Below are 20,408 nucleotides of genomic sequence, written 5' to 3'. Positions count from 1 at the left end.
TTTTTTTGTTATGTAATTATTCCCAGAGATATGCATTTATATTTTTCAGAATGGTCCTCCTGTGGGATATTCCTTCCGATTGTATTAGCAGCGTGATATCACAAGACGAATACATTTTCATTGAGAACTCTCGCAGCTAGCGGTGCACCACCTTGCGTCAGAGGAAATTCCAGAAAGCAGACATCACGGAACTACTTCTGAAGTCACTTCACTGGGCCTCTTTGTCCACACTAGGTGCGTAGCTCGTATATTCTCTGCAAAGAGTGTTCATCGCATGAAAATGTAATGCAAAACAATCGTATGTCGGTTTCCGCTTCTGTGATTATTCACTTTCTGGGACATTGTCATGGCAAGATATCTCCCTCGCATGGTATGCAAGAGATTGTTGGTTCAATCCAGATCCTGATGCCTGTTTATTTGGAGTTTGCATGTTCTCCCTGTGGTCATATAGATGTTTCTCCCATTCCTCCTGTTTTGCCACTCCACATTTAGAAACATGCATTTAGAGGCTTTGGCTGCCACATTATAAGCCACAATGATGAGCTGCCATGTGCGGCCAGGTCGCCTCTGAAAAAGAACTAATACCTTAGTGGGTTTCATCTGGTAAAAAAACAAAACATTTTTAGTTCAGAGGGTGAACGAAAAACTGTGCAGGTTACAAAGTCTACCATTATTATAATACGACTGAGCTGTAACTCTGATTGTCCAGCGCAAAAATAGACGTACGTCTCCCTTGCGGACGTAGTCAGGGTCCTTGCACACGTCCCTGGCGAGCCCGAAGTCGCAGATCTTCACCACACCGTTGTCGGCCAGCAGAACGTTACGTGCTGCCAGGTCCCTGTGGATGCACTGAGCACGTGGTACGGGACTTTGTTCAATGTATGTTTTATTCTCTCTTTCAAGCTTATTCACCATCGTGAGACGAGATGCAAACATGTCCACTTGCAACACTTGCTGGGTAGTGCATCACACGGTGTTAGAAATAACAGCCCGTGGAAAGTGATATCACAAGCCGACTACTTAAATTCCTTCAAGTTAGCTCTTCGTATCAACACACTATAGGGCACACATTCCCACTGATACGGAAATAAATGTTTATCACACCCTAGTAAAACTGATATTTTTAATTATCAGAACTGAAATAATCCTAATTAAATGAAAATCTAAATGTAACATTTATTTTTACTGGAGACTATCAACTCTTGACACTTGATAACACGGTTTCATCGCGGGCAGCTGAAACCTGGACCTCAGCGCTGCCAGTTCAGAGCTCTGACCCCTCATCCATCTGGCTATCTCTCAGTAATTTCTAATACGTGCATTTAGGCTCAGCATCTTGAGTTTAGGTTTCAAGATTCAGCCCCAGATGACTATTTTCATTATAATTATTTGAATAACTGACTCCACCAGACCACAATTAATGATCAGTGTCTAAATATCTATCTCTTGAAACCTGGATCTGGGAGACCAAGTTTACGAATCAGTGCTTCAAGACCTGATTTAACTGGATTAGGTTTCAAGGTCAGTGCCTAAAAAGTAAATGCTGCTCAGGGAGATGAAATTTCAGGACAAAAGAAGACCTTCTAATCTCTGGTCAATAACTCCACAATAAATGGCAATAACATCCAGAATTTCTATTTACCTTCCGTGATGTCAGGAACTCCATCCCTCGAGCCACCTGGAATGTGTACGCCAGGAGGTCTTCCATCGTCAGTGGCCTCACCTGCTCATCGTCTGAGTCTGGAAGCACACACATATGGCTCTTGTGAAAATTAGCCCGGCAGTTCTGACCGTTAAGATTGCTCACCACATAGCCACTTGTCGTGAAGTCAAGGGTTCAAATCGCCATTACAGCCATCTGTTAATTTCCACATGGATGTCATTAATCCGAATGGGCCGGCCACTGTAACACGGACATTAGAGACCATTTGGGATATTGTGTGGAAATAGTCTAAACGCCATCTGTGCAAAGTCAGGATAATGAACACCAACTTCTGGGAAGCCAATGCAAGTCGTTCTGCACAGAGACTTGCACCCGCCATAAGAATGTGAAAATTCCACCACTTCCTCAGGATCGTCAACGGAGATGAGCGCTCAGCCAGGCTCATTAGAGCGTGGAGCCAAAATAGATTTGTTGACCGCTTCTATCCCAAACCCTTTTCGCATCCCACATCTCCCACCACACACACACACACTATCACCTTCAGCCTCCTCGTCCACATCGCACAGGCTCTTCTCTTCCACGAAACCGGAACTGGCTGAGCTTGCCGAGCTGGCCACACTGTGAAGCCGCTTCTTCTCCGCGTCGCCCGTGGGGCGGCCGACGAGCGACGGCAAGTTCCGCGGATCAGGGCCCCGCTCGCGCTTCCCCGTGCCACGCATCGCGTCGGGCGCAGCACCCGTCAAGGTGACGCGGCCACGGGAAGTTCCCTCTCCTCTCCACTCTGCCTGCTCCGATTCCTCCGATGAGGAGCCGCACCGACCCTGGAGTCGCGACCAGGCCTCCACACCGTGTGGCTGGGGAGGAGACGAGCGCATCCCGTCGTCCGAGTCTGCAGCGATGGCAGCCGGGGGCAAATCCACATAGCCTCCCGTCTCCTCACAAATGATGGAGCAGGCGTTTTTGTCGTGGCGACGATCGTGTGCTGCTTCAGGTCGTGCCGCTTTGCCAGAATCGTGGAGCTGAGCGCGGGATTCCCAGTCGGACTTCTCACTGCCGTTCCGCTTCCCATGTTTTGCGCCCTTGGGGCCAGTGTCACTCTGCGCCAGAAGAGTTCAGAGGTCATCATTTTGAGTGAGCGAAAATATAACGATTCGTCGATTCTGGACGCTTACAATGATTGTACCGAATCATGCATGTGAAAATCGCTAATTTAGAATATGTAAACATTTGTATGAATACGGTATGCTAATTTTACATTTAAGCTGATTTAGTAAAGAATACAAACCTAAACCACGTGCTGTTTTAATGCAACCTCCCCAATTTGACTTGTGTGTTCGTACCACATAGCCAGTGCAGTCCATCACTGATATCATATTAATTTAGTAATTGTGTATACTTGGATTAAACCACATGCAGCATAGGCACATACATATTAATCAACTGAAATTCTATGAATTGTGACGATTCACAGTCAAAATATATTTTAAGAATAAAAACAATTGTTGGTCATTTTAACATCTCATTTACATGGCTTATCATTTTTATGTCTTATTTGTAATTCAAGTTGTCATTGGTTTGTGTGTTTGCATTTGTACTTGTGTTGATTTTTGCGTATTTAAATATGTGCTTGTGATGAGTTATATATTTATGTTTGTGTCAAAGCTTCAATTGGTTTTTGAATGGGTTTTATTCAACACAGGTTTAATGTGTTCATGCTTACATTTGTGTTGAAGTTATGTTTATTGTAGAATTTGTAATTACTATACCTGTATTTTGGTCTAATGTTAGAGTTACATTGAGGTGTGTTGCCATTGCTTGCATTCATATGAAGAGTTCCCCTGAAGCTGCAAGGTTGTTTTTGTTTGTCGTTCTTTAGCTTGTGGTAAGGTTTGTACTTCGTGATGTTTAAATGTCTCGTGATTTTTAAGTTTGTGTTCAGGGATCCGCCCGTGCTTTGTGTTCGTGTCTAATTCAATTGTGTGCTACGTTTATCTTTCGGGTTTGTGTTTAGGTGCAGTGATTTGTTCAACGCTGTGCTTCAGATCGTGTTTCCGGCGGCATTTATATTCACGTTCATGTTGCACATGAACATTTCTGATTAGAAGTGCATTTAAGGCTGTGATTCAAGGTCGATGAATCAAAGTTGCCATTGATTATATAAAAAGTATATATTAAAAACTGTACATGGATGATGATTATGATTAATGTTCCTTATTTTATCGCTTGATTGTCGTAAAGATATGTGATGCGATGTTAGCGATTAAACTGATGAGCTTCACGAGGGTTCTGTTGATGATGGTGATGGTGATGATGACGGACACGTGGTAACGATGGTGACGGCGACAGTCGTGAGTGTGTTCATCACCTGAAACGAGTCCCTTCTGCCACGCAAGTATTCGGACAGGTTTCCGTGGCGGCAGTACTCGACTATAACCATAAGAGGGCCTGTAACCACCAATATCATTGTCATCTCACATTTATAACCATAGACACAATCAACAACATCAGCGATAATTTCACTAACCACAGCCGATTTTATCATTATTATCTTTCAAATATCTCCTACAAAAATATCATAACTATACTGCGTAAATGAATTGTATCACAATATTTGTTTCAATATATCTTACAATTCAGAATATATTTCAACGGGTAAGGCCGTTTGAGGGTGGAGGGAATGTGAAAATTAATTATGTACATACCAAAACGTAACCATGATGACAATACACGATTAAATCCATAAGCATATTCAACATGTGCACTGTGTTCATTGTAAAGTAGACAGTAAAAACCTGGTGATGGCATTCGTGAGATTGCGAGAACTACCTGTAATTGTCAAATATATAAAACAGGAATAATTTAATAAAAGGAGATACGTTAAACGATATGAAAACGGATGATAATGCCAAACAAGAGAGAGCATACACACGACTATGTAAAACTACTTGGAAAAGAATGGAATGAGACATCAGAGAACACAACACAGAAATAATCAAAGTTGCGTTCGCAAGCAGCTTCCAGCTAAACCTGAAACCTGAGTTCAAGACTTCTTTCAAGCGGGTTATTCATTGGGATGTTAATCAAATATGTGTGGATATAATCCACACATACGAATGGGTAACAACTAAAATCTCTGTGCAGATGGATATAAGGATCCACTGCAATCTCCCAACCACTTTGCCATCCGAAGATACAACACCTGGTATTTCCAGGCAGGCCCCCATCAAATAACTGCCGCTACATAATTATGGTTCCCAGACCACCCGTCGCGTTTGCACGGAGCTGTGTTGGAGTCACCTCCTGGACGAGTGCACGCTCCTAAGAGGTTGACCACATTGAGATGGTTTCCGATGTGGATGAGTATCTTGAGTTCAGTCATCAGGGCTTTGTGTTCACTTGCAGTTGCTCCACCTGCACACACCACGGGCGACACACCCAGTAACTTTAGAAATCTGTTTGAGACTCATTGGTTCTTTCAGTAAAGTCACGTAGGTAGAAATAAAATAAAATAAATCACGACGTTTCGATCAGCAGTTGTCCTGCTGTATCGGTTCCGCTTGATGATGGTCACTTGTGTTGCGATCAAAACGTCGTGATTTATTTTATTTATACCTACGTGACTTTACCGAAAGAACCAAAGAGTATGGATTCCTGCAGTCACGAAAGCTTCAAATCAAAATCTGTTTTAGTCAGAGGCTCTACTAATTATAATTATTATTGAGGTGTATAAAATTAGTCACTTGCGCCTCACCACTTCCATCCTAAAAAATGTCTGTGAAGTTTCACGAATTGAAGTCATGATTTTATTCAAGAGTGGATTATTGTTCATCTCGTTTTACCATTCCATGTTTGTTCGTCCCATCTCGACAGTTCAGTTTGCTGTATCACCCTATATGTAAGATTATATCGTTTGCATATGATTTAAATCAATCATTTAAAAAATGTATGCTCATCATTGGACACATGTATTATAAGTGCATTGACCAAATTATATTGGAAGGATACATCGCTGCATGCCATGATACTATTACTTGTGTAAGGCCACAGGAGAGATTTTGAATTAAATTGGCAGAAAAGATCACATATTTTTGTTGTGTTTTTTTTTACATCAGCAGCTGATGGTGTTTTGGATTGATTTTATTTAATTAACATGCAGATTTCTATTTTACACTAGGATATTGGTGTCTGTTTAACACGTAGGCTTTCGAGACCAATATTCATAATACATGTTTTTTGGGTGAGATCGCGTAAATATAAAAGTGTCGTTAAACCCGCCACCACCCGACACGGCCAATTAGTAAGGTTTGTCACGTAAACAGAACATGCCAATTTGTTACTAGTACAGCACACCGGTGTGTTGGAGAGCAAATCCACAACATGTTGGTTTCTATAATCGTAACCTCACAGACCTTTTAGCATCTTGACAGCCACAGTCGTGCAGGTGGAGGACTTGTCAATCCCGAACGCTGAGGCTTCCACCACTCGGCCAAAAGCTCCGTGTCCCAGTGTCTTCCCTGCCATTCAATGCACGCATGTCCATGAAAAACCCACAATACTTAGATATGCACGTAGTCCACGAACCCAGACCAGATATTGAACTTGTCGGTACAAACTGAAGGTGGCATGATTTTCGTAGTTCAAATTTCTTGATGAGGCCAACAACAGCGAATAATGTAATCACCGATTTTAAATGAGTGGGATTATCAAACACTCCAGTCTGATTAGTCAAATAGATACATCGGTGCAACTAAAGTTCAGATATCTTAGGGGGTACCTGGTTCTTCTCTGGTCCACGGGCTAATATAGATGATTGCGAGAGAGCTGAAATTGTTACACACATGTTATCGAGTATGCTTACAATTAGCAAAACTCTGAAATATCTACATTTTGGAATATGGGCCACACCAACATGTATTATTTTGGGAAAAATAACTATAAAAATGTGTATATATGGAGCTAATAAAAAGTTTTTCTGGCATTGCCAGAGCTGACTGATATGATTCGGTATGAGTATTCTAGATCTGGTGGTAAATTTGCAGACCAGTGGATTTAAAGTAAATGCACTATAATACATTAAGTAATACAGTACATATTTAAACATAAATTATAATTTACAGGCATTTATCAATCCACTGCTAGATGATGGCCTCCCCATGCCATGCCGGTCCCTGGGGCTTATTTGACCATACTTCACCATGCAGGATGGTGAGAGGAACACACCCAGGAGGACGTCCACTGCAGAGATCGGTAGCAATTAAATCAGTTGATGTGCCGATGCTCGATAGATCGTTACAACAAAAGACCGTGAAATTGTGATGGCTTGAGAAGGGCTTCATCCGGCAGTGGATTCATCATAGCTGATGATGATGTGAGTTCAAACAGTTATCATGGAGTGAGAGCTGTTAGCACGGCACTCTAGAATCCCTGAATCCTGGGTTCCATTCCCACCCATGATCATAGGTGGCACATTGCATTTCAGCCATACCAGGGTCACCCCTAGACGGATACAGACGCAGTCGAGTGCCTAATTAATGTCACTTTCCGTTGGAAGTATTCTCAGGACATACATTATTGCACGTTGTAATGTTTTTATTTTTATTTTAAACAAAATAACAATACAATTTCAACTTGAATTCAGTTGAAATTCAGATTAGAATGTATTCCAATATGTCCGTTCAATTCCTAACGTAGACATGAAAATGTATAAAAATACACAATGTGCAGGCATAGTGATGAAGCTGATATCTTTAACTTGCTACAATTGCGAACTTGACTTAATAATGGATGTGCATCTTGAATTCAAATCAAGTATCTTGGAGGTGTTTACAGGACTATGACGATCGTCATGACAGAGAGAGGCCTGTGGTGTGTGCCACGTACCCATCTTGAGTCGGTCCCTCGGGAACTCCCACTTGCTGCCATCGTAACTGAGACGCGCACTCTGCTTCCCCGGGGACATCTCCCCAGGGTCCATGATGATGGACAGATACCCAGCCTTCATGTCTGTACCACGGGCCTGCGCCACGTCACCGCCGACATCAGGACACATCATTAGTACCATTACCCACGACATCAGCATCAGTATCATCGCCCACGGCCACATCATAAATACCATTATGCCCTCATCCTGCCCAAACCCACTCACTTTTTTTACAGTTCGAATTACATCTTTAACCTGCTGCATGCTCTCTATTCCAAGTGTTCCTCTATATTTTTTTTTAATACATGTATGCGTCTTCTCCATGCTCCCTAGCAGTACTTACCCCTATGGTCTATATGGCTACACGGTAACAGGGGGTGGGGGAGGGTGGGGGTGGGGGCGGAGTGGGGGGGGATTGTTTCCTCCCTATGAATGCATCATGTGTGGCGCACCCTTCTCATCCTTCGGATGAAGACTGTGAGCAGCACCCAGAAGACCGTGGCCACCACTCCAGCGCAAACCAGCACCACGAGCTGCAGAGATGAGCGTTCCACCCCCCCTGTGCACACGCAGTAAGCGACTCTGTGATATAAAACCGTTATTCAATCCAAGCACCGGTAGGTGAAGGGCCAGGGGGGATCAGCAATTCAGAGCATTCCAGCAACTCATGATTCAACAAATTCTCGAGTGTAGCAAGCTGATGGTTTTTAGCCCAGTCACTATTAACTAGACAACAATCTATATAATTTAAATTAGTTTTTTCACGTAATTTACCACAATCTAGCGCTAATCAGAAATGCCATAAACACGCACGCGCCCACCCCAATGCCCCCCCACCACCCACCTTGGACACGCACGTAGGCGCTCGTGAGCGCTCGCCCGTGCGCGTTCTCTGCCACGCACGTGTACTCCCCCTCATCCTCGCTCGTCACCCTCTGCACCTCCAGCGTCCGGTTTAGGTCCGATAGCAGCACTCCTGTAAATTAGACGTGGCAGAGCTGTTGCGTCTCAACTCCGCAGACACGCTGAGCATCTCCTTTGGGTCGTGTTCTTAGTCTCTGGCTCGGCCTCTGTCTAACACTCAGGCTCAGCTCAGGCTTAAGCCGTTCAGTTGCTTCCAAAGACGCATGACTCAACGGCTCAGTCATGGCTTGGCTCAGCTCTTGAAAATCCTGAGAACGCCAGGGACTTGCCAAAGTAAACCGACTCAAGTTAAGTGCAGCTTTGAGCCGATTCTCTTGAGCCAAAGCCAAACCTGAGCCAAGCCATAGACATACCATCCTGAGCAATTGAGATAAAGACAACATGGTGAGATTTGCAATTAGACCGAGCAACAGCAGCTGCAGCAGCAGCAGCGGCAGCGACGGGAGGGTAGCGTTTACCTGAGTTGTGCAGGAGCGAACGTCTGTTTTGATACCAAGTGATGCGGGGGGCAGGGACCCCGTACACTTGGCAGTGGAGACGCAGGGTCCCGTTGGTGGCGCTCACCAGCACGTCCGACAGGTTCGACAGCACCATGGGCGCCGATGCCGCTGTCCGTGTCGAGGGGAGAGAGGCGTTTATCAGCACAGATCCGCCTTTAGCTCTCTGCATGTTCATATTCTTAGGTTTTTTTCGGTAAAGTCACGTAGGTAAAAAAAGAATATTAATAAAAGTAAAATAAAAAATAAAATAAAAATCACGACGTTTCGGAGGCAACACAAGCTTCCGTCTTCAGGTGGGACCGTCACAGCCACGACAGCTGTATCAAGTGCATGTTCGTTTCTACAAAGTCAACGGCACGTCGGATAGCGACGGGCCCCTTTCGCCAGAATCAAGATGTTGAGTGATAGAAAATAGAGGTGTAAAAAAATGCAAATATTTGTTCGTGTTTTATACCACAGGTGTGTGTGTGTGTGGTGGTAGACACCTGTATTTTCCCCAGAAATTCAAACTGCACGTGGGATGTTGGGACGTCACGAAGCACACCGGACATTGCAGCAGCATTATAATCATTATTGAGCGTGTGACAATTGTGCCTCCCCCCCACCCACCTCTCACGATTCGTTAAAATGTCACAACTTAATTCAAGAATGGATTATGTTTTAAAACATTGTTTTAATTGCCTACAGCTTACATTAACTGACAGCAATAAAGTATGGGTTTATTGGTGTGTGTGTGTGTATACACATGGACCATGGTAAAAGCAAGCCTGCGAGCTAAGAATAGTGGAAACTAATAGGTTCAATAAATGGAGCATATGACTTGGGATTGCAATTTGATTCAAGCATATATTATTATTATTTTGTCTCATTATTTACATCTGATTATTATATTACACTATTTCTTTTCTTTAAATCTCTCCTGTACATATTTGCCCTTTCTATTATCCTAAATGTCACGTCGTCTACGCAGAATTCGCTTAAATCGAGCAAAACGGTTTCACAATTCATTGATTCCACACGCGCGTCGCGAGCGCGAGAACTGATCTAATCGACGAGTTCCCTCCTCACGTGCACCACTCACCCGTGACGCTCAGCACCACGTGGGCGCGCGTGTGCCGCATGGCACCTCCCTGCGTGCGCGCCGCGCACACGTACACGCCCGCGTGCACGCGTGTGACGTTCACCAAGACCAGGCGGCGAATCGCCGTCGCGTTCCAGATCTCGGGGTCCAGCTGGACCCCGATGTCTTTAGGCAGTCCTTCATCCTTGTTTCCTTCTCCCTCTTCTCCCTCTTCTTCTTCTACTACATCACCATCATGATGATGATCATCATCATCTTCATAATCTTCATCCTCATCGTAATCACTGTCATCAACTCCATCACCATTATCACCACCACCACCATCATCATCATTGTCAACATCACTTCCACCATTATCTCTGTTGTCTTGCAAATCGCCTAAAAAAAGTTGTCTTGACGCGCCCGTTTCTAGATCATGGTAATGTAAAGGCTTTTGTCTAAGATCACTGGCAAGTCCATTATTTTCTCGAAGGTGTTGTCCTGAGTCTGCATTCCCCTCCTGTTGCCAGTGATTGTTGCCAATATTGTCACCATCACCTTTGTTCTCATCTCTATCGTCATCCTCGCTGCTTGCAGCATCAACATCAGTGCCATCAATGGTCATGTCAGCTTGAGTGCCAGAGACATCGGACTCTGAAGAATTGCTAATGCTACTGTCTGCAGCCTCCCGTCTCAGTCGCTTTCCTAGCCGTGCCGAATCTTCGCTGGCAATGACAGAAACGCTACTTAAATGTTTTGCACCTCTTCGCTCAACATCCATTCTTCCAGTCTTTGCAACTCCAATCGGACGAAATTTTTGGATTTTTTTGGAATTGGGACCACATCTATCATGACTCACATTCTGTCTTCCTTTCAGCCTCGGTAGGAGAAACTTTCCCTGTGGGAACCCTCCACGTTCCATCTTTGTATCCATTCCCCCAATAAACTCCTCATCGCTGTGATCTACCTCTTCAACACCATAATCTCCACCACCACCACCATCGTAATGATCATCAACTTCGTATTTCACTGCGCTCCTGCCACGAACGTTGCTTGTGCTTCTCTTGTGTCTGTCTCTGCTGCTTTTCCTACTATGAGAACTCTCTTTTTTGCTGCTTCTGCTCCTACTGCTGCTCCGAGTAGTGCCATCATTACTTCCGTTGCTTCTTTGACTGCTCCTGCTGCTGCTACGAGCACTGCCTCTGGCAATGCTTCTGCTGCTTCTCTTCTTGCTTCTACAGCCAACGTCGGTCGAAGAGATGGCACCACCTTCTGGCGGTCGACGACTGTTGGCTTCGGTTCGGTTGGAGCCTCCACCGGCTACCAATCCTCCCGTCGGACCTACGACTCTGCTACTGCGCCGCCGCCGCCGAACTGAGGGTGCGTGGTCATCGATGACAGCCGCCGCGGTCTCGGCCTCGCGTAAAAAAAGCAGCTTAGAGCCCCTACGTGCGCCTCCACCTACTGCTGCCAGCCTCTCCGTTGTAGCAGGTGAGGCCTCTGTAAGGCTCGTGCGGGAACTTTTGCCTTTGACCGCGGTCTTTGCCGGTCCAGAGCCTACATTCTTCTGTTTTCCATGCAGAGCAGACAGCAATGGTGATGATGGTGAGGGCGAGGGTAGTGATGATGATGATGATGGTTTTGATATCGATGATGCCCGTCGTGAAGACTTTGATTTTGAAGATTTTGACGGTTTTGCTGATGAGGGCGATTTAGATGATTTAGATTTTGAACGTTTCAATGCTGCCGATGGTCGTGGTTGTGATGATGAAGAGGACTTGGAAGATTTAGGGGAGGCAGTGCTATTGTGATGGGCGTGGAGGACTTTTTTCTTCCATGACGGAGTCAGAAAGACGAATCGATTGACGGAGCAGCGCAAAGTTATGGTGTCTCCCTCCTCCACCGTGCGCTCACGTGGCCCGACTGAGAAGCCGTCAGGGATGTCTGAGGAGGATGAGAAGCAGGCACGCGTACAGGCATCATCATCAATATTCTTTACTTCACTCGGTCAGAGGTGGCTGCATCAGTCATAATTTCCATGTCAGAAAATCCAACCAGCCCTGCTACAGTATGTTCCTGGATCTAAAATAAGATGACTGCCCATGATTAAACCAAGCCACAACTTGAAAAACAAAACATAATTCTCACCTTGTCGACACTAAGAGCGTCCCCGGTTTTTTAAAACTGAATTTTAAGCTTTATTTATGAGAACAAATACTTTAAAGTGACGGTCAAGGACATCATTATGACAATCTATTCAAGTCACCATTACTTTACTCCCATATGTTCAACATGGCACTGTGGTTGCATCAATCCAGAGCGACGTTGGAGTACTTTTCCACAGCTGTAAATGCATTTTCTCGTTGAGGACGTTTGACTCCTGTGTCAGACAGCCCAGATGATAATCACAATTATAAGCCAAGATGTACAGGAATAATACACATTTCATTATTTAAGTTTCATCTTCCATTAAAGTAGGTTTCTGCTTGTGGGGAGCTTGGAAGCCTTAGCCTACTCATCAATGGCAGCCGAAAAACGTCTTGAAGTTTAGTTTTTGCTTGGTACAGCCTTGCCCAGATCTGAGGCCTATGTTGGATGATCCCCTTGCAGCAGATAATCTTTGCGGAGCGTGAAAGAGACCCTTCAAGTATTGGGAATGAGAGGCCCACTGAAATTACTCTCAAGGAGTTGTGCAGCATCAGCTCGTGACAACATTCCCTGACATGATGCAATGTTCTGTTGGCTGAGGTTGATCTGTAAGAACATGTGATCACCTCTCGATCGCATGCCTTAAACTGGTGTCACTGCCCGCATCTAAACCTAGGATCTCGGCGATGTTGTCCCAGCGCCCAGGCCGAGCGATTCTAAGATGCCATCTCTTGCTTTACACGATATGTCAATTGTTGCCTTTTTTTGTAATGAAAAAAAAATGGTTTCAGTTCTAAATGTTTTAACACACCCACTTTACATATACCCTAACGGAAAAGTATAATTGTGCGCAGTGGGAAGTTGACGGAGCGATGGAGACCGGAGGAAAACGGGAGGAAGAGAGAGAGGTGAGAGAGACACAATCGCTCACCTGTAACGAAGAAGTCGTTAACGTGAGCAACTCTGCCGACCTTGTTACGAGCCTCACAGCGGTACCGCCCAGACACCAAGGCTCGGGAGATGAGAAGCTCGCTCACCGTCTGTACCCAAATCGAACCCGCAGACCAGGCTGATCATATGAATAGGAAAATGCCATTGTGTCATAAAGACCACAATACACGAAGACAATTTTGGGGGCAATCATTTCCAATAATCATTACTGGTAATAGTTGCTGCATAATTTTTTATTGGTAAAAAAAATTCGTATCCCAAATTTGGAAAAATATGATCGCTGCTCCCCTGAGTGGGTATGTATGTATGTATGTTGGAATTTATTTCGCACCCTACATGGCCAACCGTGCTAATCAGAGGTGCAGGTCAATGGGATGGCAACTTGCAATGAGATGACAGACAGGATAAACACTACTCCGCAAGTCTGTATGCTTTGTAGACGAATCATTGTTCCCTAAAACACACTAAAATAACTCTGTTTTCATTGGCAATGCTGGTGATGACGCCTGGCAACATTTTCGTTAGCATGTCCACAGCTTTAACTCATACACATGAGTTACCTACAATTACACACGTTCACATGCAACACTCACATTTCACGCCTTTTTGCGTGTTGTTTGAAACACACAAAGATAAAGGTAAAGATCTCCCATTTAGCCTTAACACACTGTTGGGGCAAGTGCTGTTAACGATCACCTATGAAGGCTGGCACGGCACACAAGGGGGTGGGTGGCCAACACCATGCCTGGCCGCCTTTGTCTCCTCAGTGGTGATGTTTACACATCGCACCAGGTACTCATTTAAGGGGAGGCCCAGAATCAGATCAGATAATCATCACTGGTGTTGGCCATGAGCGGGAATCGAAAGCGGATTACCCGGTTCATAGTGCAGCGCGCTAACCGTTGCACTACCGCTCACACACGCGTGCACACTGGCAATGACCGAAGAATAACCTAAGAAACTGTTTGTGCAAATGCAGTGTGTGAACAACATTAAAGGCATTTTTTTTTCTCACACAGATTTTCTTGGACAAAAAAAGACCACGTACTCTGTCTCAAGGACCGCAAAGTAGGCCAATAACAATTCTACCACCAAGCGATTCAATGAATTGTGACGATTCAGTCTCACGAGTTTAAATAATTCCTTATTTTCGTCTAATTTTTACCACCTCGCTTGGACTGTTTTTATATTTTCTGTCTTGTTTTCGACAGTTATTATTCACGCCATTAGCCCAAATTCAACACTAGAGGATATATGTGTACAAATAGTAAATAATATATTTGCATTATGTTAATCATTGTTTTATTTGTATCATTCTCTCTCCCTCTTTGCCTCCATGTATGTTCTTCGCTGTTGTTTCCTTAAGCTCTAATTAGCATTTTCTGTATCTCCCACTTGATAAATGTCTTCCTTAGATTAACTATTGTATGTAAATACCGTTATTGTGCTATAGAATACATGGCTCAAATGGGAATATTAAATTCATATCAATGAAATGAGCATCTCACAATGGCTCTGTTAACCGGAGAAACAGGTTGGTGGCTGTGTCCTCGATTTAAAATGTCTGCCAATACTTCCTCTCGATACTCCTCCTGTCTCCCTTCTATTTTTCTCTGATCAGATTTTCTGTCCTCACTACCCCTCCTGTTTCTTCCTCTCTTATTAATTTACTCTTTTTTGCCCCTCTCTATAGCCCTCCCTGCCCTGACTTTCACTTCTCTCTCACTCCCCCCTCCCTTCCCATCCGTCTCACAAAACGGTTTCCCATCATGCCTTGTTCTTTCCCTGCAGGATGATGCTGCTTGTCGTGATGCTGGCGATGGGATTATGGGACGGGGACACCTCCTTGGACACTCTCACATTCTGCCACGCCATCGGACTGGTGTGGCACACGTGCTGCCTGCAACAAGAGAGACATCCTTGGGCCACCCAAAGGGAAATAAACCTTCACATATACCATATGTCCAATATAAACCAGAGACAAACACACACAAACGCCATTAAATCCATAATGGAGGCACTTGAACTGTAACAGAGGCATGAACATTCGAGGAGACAGAGTCACTCTTACATCCCCCATGGAGACACGGACGTGTTAACATCTCAGAGAGGCAACAATATCGTAGGGCACCATTCCAACATTTAAACAAAACCGCGACATGATATGTCTGAATGTGCCCCATCATTCCAGATCCTGGAATAGAAGCAGATTGAGTTTGGCTAGTATGTGAGACTGACTGGGAATACCAGATGTGTGTAGGTTTGGGCTGCGAGGTGGCTAGGAGATGGCAGTACCTGACCGTACAGTAATATATTTTGGAATCTGTGTGAAGCTTTAAGTGGTATACACTCTTTTGCACGGGTTTTCTCCAGGTACTCTGGTTGCTTTCCACATACAAAAACACTAATTCGTGGAATAAATAAGCTCAGTTAGTCTTTTTCTGGGTAAATACTGTAAAGTACATCACTACTTTCATTGTAACCCACAGTCACAAAGTCCAAAACTGGGACAAAGCCCAAGGACTAATACCCAGGGAGACATGGACTCCATTGCAACCTTGATTTGGTTTATGAAGCCGACCTCAGACACCTATAGCCCATCTGCTGTCGACATTACGACCATAATCATAATCCTAACCACCTTTGCCCTAATCCAGTGCTCGTCCCAAATTACACTGGAGGCATATTCCAATTTACCTCCACAGAGAATCGATGGCTTGCCACTGTACGGGGCCACAATATGATTTAAGAAGTTTTGTATTTCTTCACTGGCTCATTTGCTTCATCAGTATAAATGTTAAATTTAGCATACAATGTGCATATAGTTTTCATAAGCAATACGTAATATATTCTTAACACATATGATTCGATCCTGTATCACACTCGTTAAAATTAATCACAATCGATCAATTGTTGCATGCCTATTTGACAATACTGCGACCGCCACCGCTGTTTATATATCAACAGGAAGCCCTCCCATTAATCAAGCATGGGCACTGTCCACCTGCATAAATTCTGCCTCTCGTTTTATACATTATCACCACAAAATTGCGTGCCAAGTGACTGAGGGCAAGTCGGATGAAGTTTAGAAAAGTGATGTAAACATGCAGAAAAACTACTATCAACTCCCGTCTGTCACGTTTTTACCATCATAGAACCTCCATAGGGAAACACAGAAATACAAATTGCGAGCGACATTGTGAGAAACCCCAAAATGTCTCACTCCAGGCCAGTTTCTTCTCACATCCGCCCACGGCCCACAATTTGACTGTATAGACAGATACTGTACTCAATCTGTGAAATGTATGTCGATGGAATTTTTTTTGCGAGAAAAGTCATAACCTGGGTATTTATAAACCAAAACAAAACCACGTCTCATTTTGCCACCGGTTTTGTACGAAACTGCAATTTGTACGGGGTCCTCATCCAGTTAAATAAAGGACATTGATTGACTGCATGTGTGGCTGCAGGCGTCACGCTATGGGCATCGACCCCTCCTGGAGATTACGTCCGTGACGGAGAAAATCGCGTCGTGTAGGAGTGGAGTGCACGGAGGTGAGCGAGGGAATGAGATGTGTCTGGTTAACGAGACACGGAGGGGATGCGAGTGGAAGGGCTACGCGCCCTCCGGCTCATTACCATGACATTCAGCTTCCGTTTGATGCGGAAAATGCGTATAACAAACGCAAGCACGCACGCATTCGCGTGTACAAATACGATTGAGCATGCGTATGTTTGTGAGCCAGGGAGCGGCGGCACATTGATTAGTGCACCGTGCATGGTCAACGTCAACAGCGTGTGATGCCTGAACCTGTACTGGGCCTCACCTAGGTCGATTCTGCCTTCAAATTACTGTGTAAACTTCAGCAGTTGGGGTGGAAAAGGTGGTTGGACGTGGTTTCCCCCCCTCCCTCGCATGCCATACCGGCCTTCAATTGAGGGATGTTTGTCTTCGTGTATTTGTGAGTGGGTGCGTTTCTCATGACTGCCAATGCGCATTTTGACGTTGTGTGTAATGAAAGGCACTCGTGTTGAGGATGACGACGATGTAAACGAGTGTTCATAAGCACGGGTGACTATACGTAGCCCTCCGTATGTGTGTGATGTGTGAGTGTATATGTGGGTAACTGCAGGGGGATCTATCACGGCTGGCATGGCATATAAGGTGGTGGTGGTGATGTGGCTGCAGTGCGATGTCTGGTCACCTTAGTCTCTCACCCAATGCACGCCCTCAATATGCACCTCGCCTTGTGGCTACTCTCTCTTTGTTTCCGAGCCCATTTGCCAGTAATTTCAGTCAGTCAACCCATAACACCTGGCCACGTCCCGTGACTTCCTGCCAGCAGCGAGCCTTACTCACATCACGAGACCTCAAGGTGCACTTAGCCTGGCACAGGTACGGTGGTGACGTCACTGAACGGCAGTTGTTGATGTGTACGTGTGTGTGTGTGTGTACGCACTGCTCCGATTGCAGGCAGGGCTGCCACGACCACGTGATGTCCGGAGCCGGGGTCGCATACACAGTGCACCCGAGCGACTGCATGTGGCCCATCGCGTGCACGTGGTGCGCTTTCGGGGACAGGGCCTCCTGTATACTGGGGGGCACTGCGAAGACAAAGAATAGACTTCATCAGACTGCTGTTAGAGCAAGTGCTGTGAGCGAGCACACTGAGACGGCACACGACGGGGTGGTGGTGGGGGGGGCAGCGCCACATCTGATCACCTTTGTCTCCCCAGTGCTGAGGTTTACACACCGCGCAATGTGCTCATTTAAGTCGTTAGCGAGAATCAAACTCGGGTTGCTGGGTCCATAGTGCAGTGCGTTAGCCACTGCGCCACCACTCCCCACACACAAGACAAAGATCCCTCCCGTGCAGCCACAATAATGTCATTTTGCTGTGACGGTGCCACCTGAAGACGGAAGCTTGTGTTGCCTCCGAAACGTCGTGATTTAATTTTTATTTTATTTTTTACCTACGTGACTTTACCGAAAAAAACAAAGAGTATGGGCCCTTGCAGTTACGAAAACTTCAAATCTAGAATCACAATGTTGTTAGGGCAATCGCCGTTCGAGAGCACTTAAAGTGGCCGGCACGACGCGCACAAAGTGGCGATTTGACCAGCACCAAGTACGATCATTTGCATTTATCACTGCAGTGAACTAACCTCTGCACCGCTTGAAAACCTGAGGTATGTAGGTTTTTTTAATTGTAGCATTGTTTTCAGTTACTTCATGTTTAATACACACGTTTTTTCTGTGATTTGGGATTGTTTCCATGTATGATGTTTTCATATAGCATCGAAACACAACTGGGATCTAGATGTGTGCTGTGTTACTTTACGGCCCAGAAATTTGAAATTTTAATCTCAACAGGTATTTACTTTGTTTAAATAAAATATCGCTGCTGATGATGATGACGATGAAAGAGGTTTACTTGATCTGCCCAAATGAGGTTCCAATAGTGTTGATCTGCCCCCTTGAGCCAATGTGAAGCACGCAGGCGCGGCAGACACTCGCACGCTCTCTCACCATTGACGAAGAGGCTGAAGGGGAGCGTCTCTCTCAGGGCACCTCTTGCCATCTCCACTGTCACCGTGTACTTGCCAGTATCGGCCTCCGTGACCTCGGCAATCGTGAGCGAGAGATTGCCACGACCCAGGATTGTTCGCCAGAGGGCCCAGCCTTCTCGCTGCCTGTGGGAGCGCGACAGTCGCGCCACGATGTCCCAATTACCGTGTGTACATTTACACTTGTCACGCAGGCTCTTGTCGAGATTTAGGATTCAAGAAATAGCCTTGTTATGCTATTTCCAAGTGCACAGACAGATATACGTCCGTTTAATTATTTTATTCCCACCATGATCCATAACGCTGCACAGTAGCAGCACGAGATAATATTGCTCCTGCACCACCAATTTCGTCCGGGTAATCCGACAGTGTGAGACTGGGAAGATCCATGGTGGTCCAAAATGATTGCCTTAGCCAATGACAATGAATAATCAGAATCTTTATCCTGGAGAAATCCGATGAGCGACACAGCTCTTTTTGCACAAATTTCCAGTAGAGACAAGTCAGCAAGTTACAACAAACAATAAAAAAACGGCAGGAGTGCAAAGAAGAGAAAGGATAAGCAAGTCACTTAAAATAAATAAATATAAAGCATATAAGTGCAAATTGCATAAGAGAATACATTCCTGCCGATTTTTCAACACATAATGCAAGCTTGGGCAATGAAACATAACAACAAGAAAACCAGTCTCAGGCCACACCAAGACAACACACAGTCCTTCAGAGTTACAAATCACATTTGCAAATGTGATTATATCCAGCACTAATCTTCTGCTTCAGAAGATTTACGATGTTCAGGGAGGAAACAAGGTTGTTCCAAAACTTTGGTGCTGCAATGGCAAAGGCTTTGTCACCTATTCTTTGGTTCTTTCGGTAAAATCACGTGGATAGAAAAATAATAATAAGAAGAAGTGAATAAAAATTATACCAAATTTAATAAAAAGAATAAAAACAAAGAAATCACTAATGTAGACTGTAGCCTGATTCTTAACCTTGGTGAGTGTACTGACAGTCTATAATGTAGACTGTCGCCTGGTTTTAAGCTGGTGAGCGTATTGGCAGTCTATAATGTAGACGTATTCTAAGTCCCAAAACTATTTCTCGGGATGGTCCTACCCTGGGATGTTCGGCCAGTTTGTTTTAAGGAGATTTTTGCATGCGGTGAGGAGGTAAAAAAACGCCATGCTTATACGGGGATAACACTAAAATATCCGCAGTCACAAAACCCACACTTCCTGTACTACCATCCATACGAGGTATGTATGTTTAACTTTTTTCGCACTATATGTAGCCAACCGTGCTAATTGGAGGCGTGGGGGACAGGACAACAAACTAAACACAAAGAGCATTTCTAAAGAAATTCGTTTTCAATCTATATTTAAAAGTGCATCGCTCCAGTGGCTTCCTAATATCGGAAGAAAAAGCGTTCCAAATGGCTGCAGAAGGACATCTGAAAGCACGCGATGCAGTGACTTAGGTGTTGAATCAAATTATGGTATGGTCCGGTTCGGGATAACCAAATACCGATTGAAACGGTTACGGTTCAAATGGTTCGAAACTATCTCAAATGGTTTGTGCATGCGCGCGTACGTGTGTGTGTGTGCGTGCGTGCGTGTGTGTGTGCGTGCGTGTGTGTGTGTGCGTGTGTGTGTGTGTGCGTACGTGTGTGTGTGC

General features: G+C 44.8%; 1 protein-coding gene across 1 annotated transcript in view; it reads right to left on the bottom strand.

Annotated features, from left to right (window-relative positions):
- Positions 1 to 20,408, bottom strand: part of LOC144932628 (vascular endothelial growth factor receptor 1-like) — a 46,683-nt gene that overhangs the window by 9,268 nt on the left and 17,007 nt on the right. The window contains exons 9-23 of the mRNA XM_078856878.1: positions 18,697 to 18,860; positions 17,627 to 17,771; positions 14,940 to 15,066; positions 13,147 to 13,255; positions 10,089 to 12,011; positions 8,966 to 9,115; positions 8,428 to 8,559; positions 8,036 to 8,142; positions 7,544 to 7,679; positions 6,073 to 6,177; positions 4,961 to 5,074; positions 4,029 to 4,108; positions 2,202 to 2,760; positions 1,643 to 1,740; positions 727 to 849 (exon numbers count right to left, since the gene is read on the bottom strand). Of these exons, the coding sequence (XP_078713004.1) occupies positions 727 to 849; positions 1,643 to 1,740; positions 2,202 to 2,760; positions 4,029 to 4,108; positions 4,961 to 5,074; positions 6,073 to 6,177; positions 7,544 to 7,679; positions 8,036 to 8,142; positions 8,428 to 8,559; positions 8,966 to 9,115; positions 10,089 to 12,011; positions 13,147 to 13,255; positions 14,940 to 15,066; positions 17,627 to 17,771; positions 18,697 to 18,860 (4,072 nt within the window). The remainder of the gene's footprint in view (positions 1 to 726; positions 850 to 1,642; positions 1,741 to 2,201; positions 2,761 to 4,028; positions 4,109 to 4,960; positions 5,075 to 6,072; positions 6,178 to 7,543; positions 7,680 to 8,035; positions 8,143 to 8,427; positions 8,560 to 8,965; positions 9,116 to 10,088; positions 12,012 to 13,146; positions 13,256 to 14,939; positions 15,067 to 17,626; positions 17,772 to 18,696; positions 18,861 to 20,408) is intronic.

This window comes from Lampetra fluviatilis, chromosome 5, assembly GCF_964198595.1.
Source record: "Lampetra fluviatilis chromosome 5, kcLamFluv1.1, whole genome shotgun sequence".
Lineage (NCBI taxonomy): Eukaryota > Metazoa > Chordata > Hyperoartia > Petromyzontiformes > Petromyzontidae > Lampetra > Lampetra fluviatilis.
Note: the sequence above shows the minus strand (reverse complement) of the source record. Positions and strands in the feature narration are given on the sequence as shown.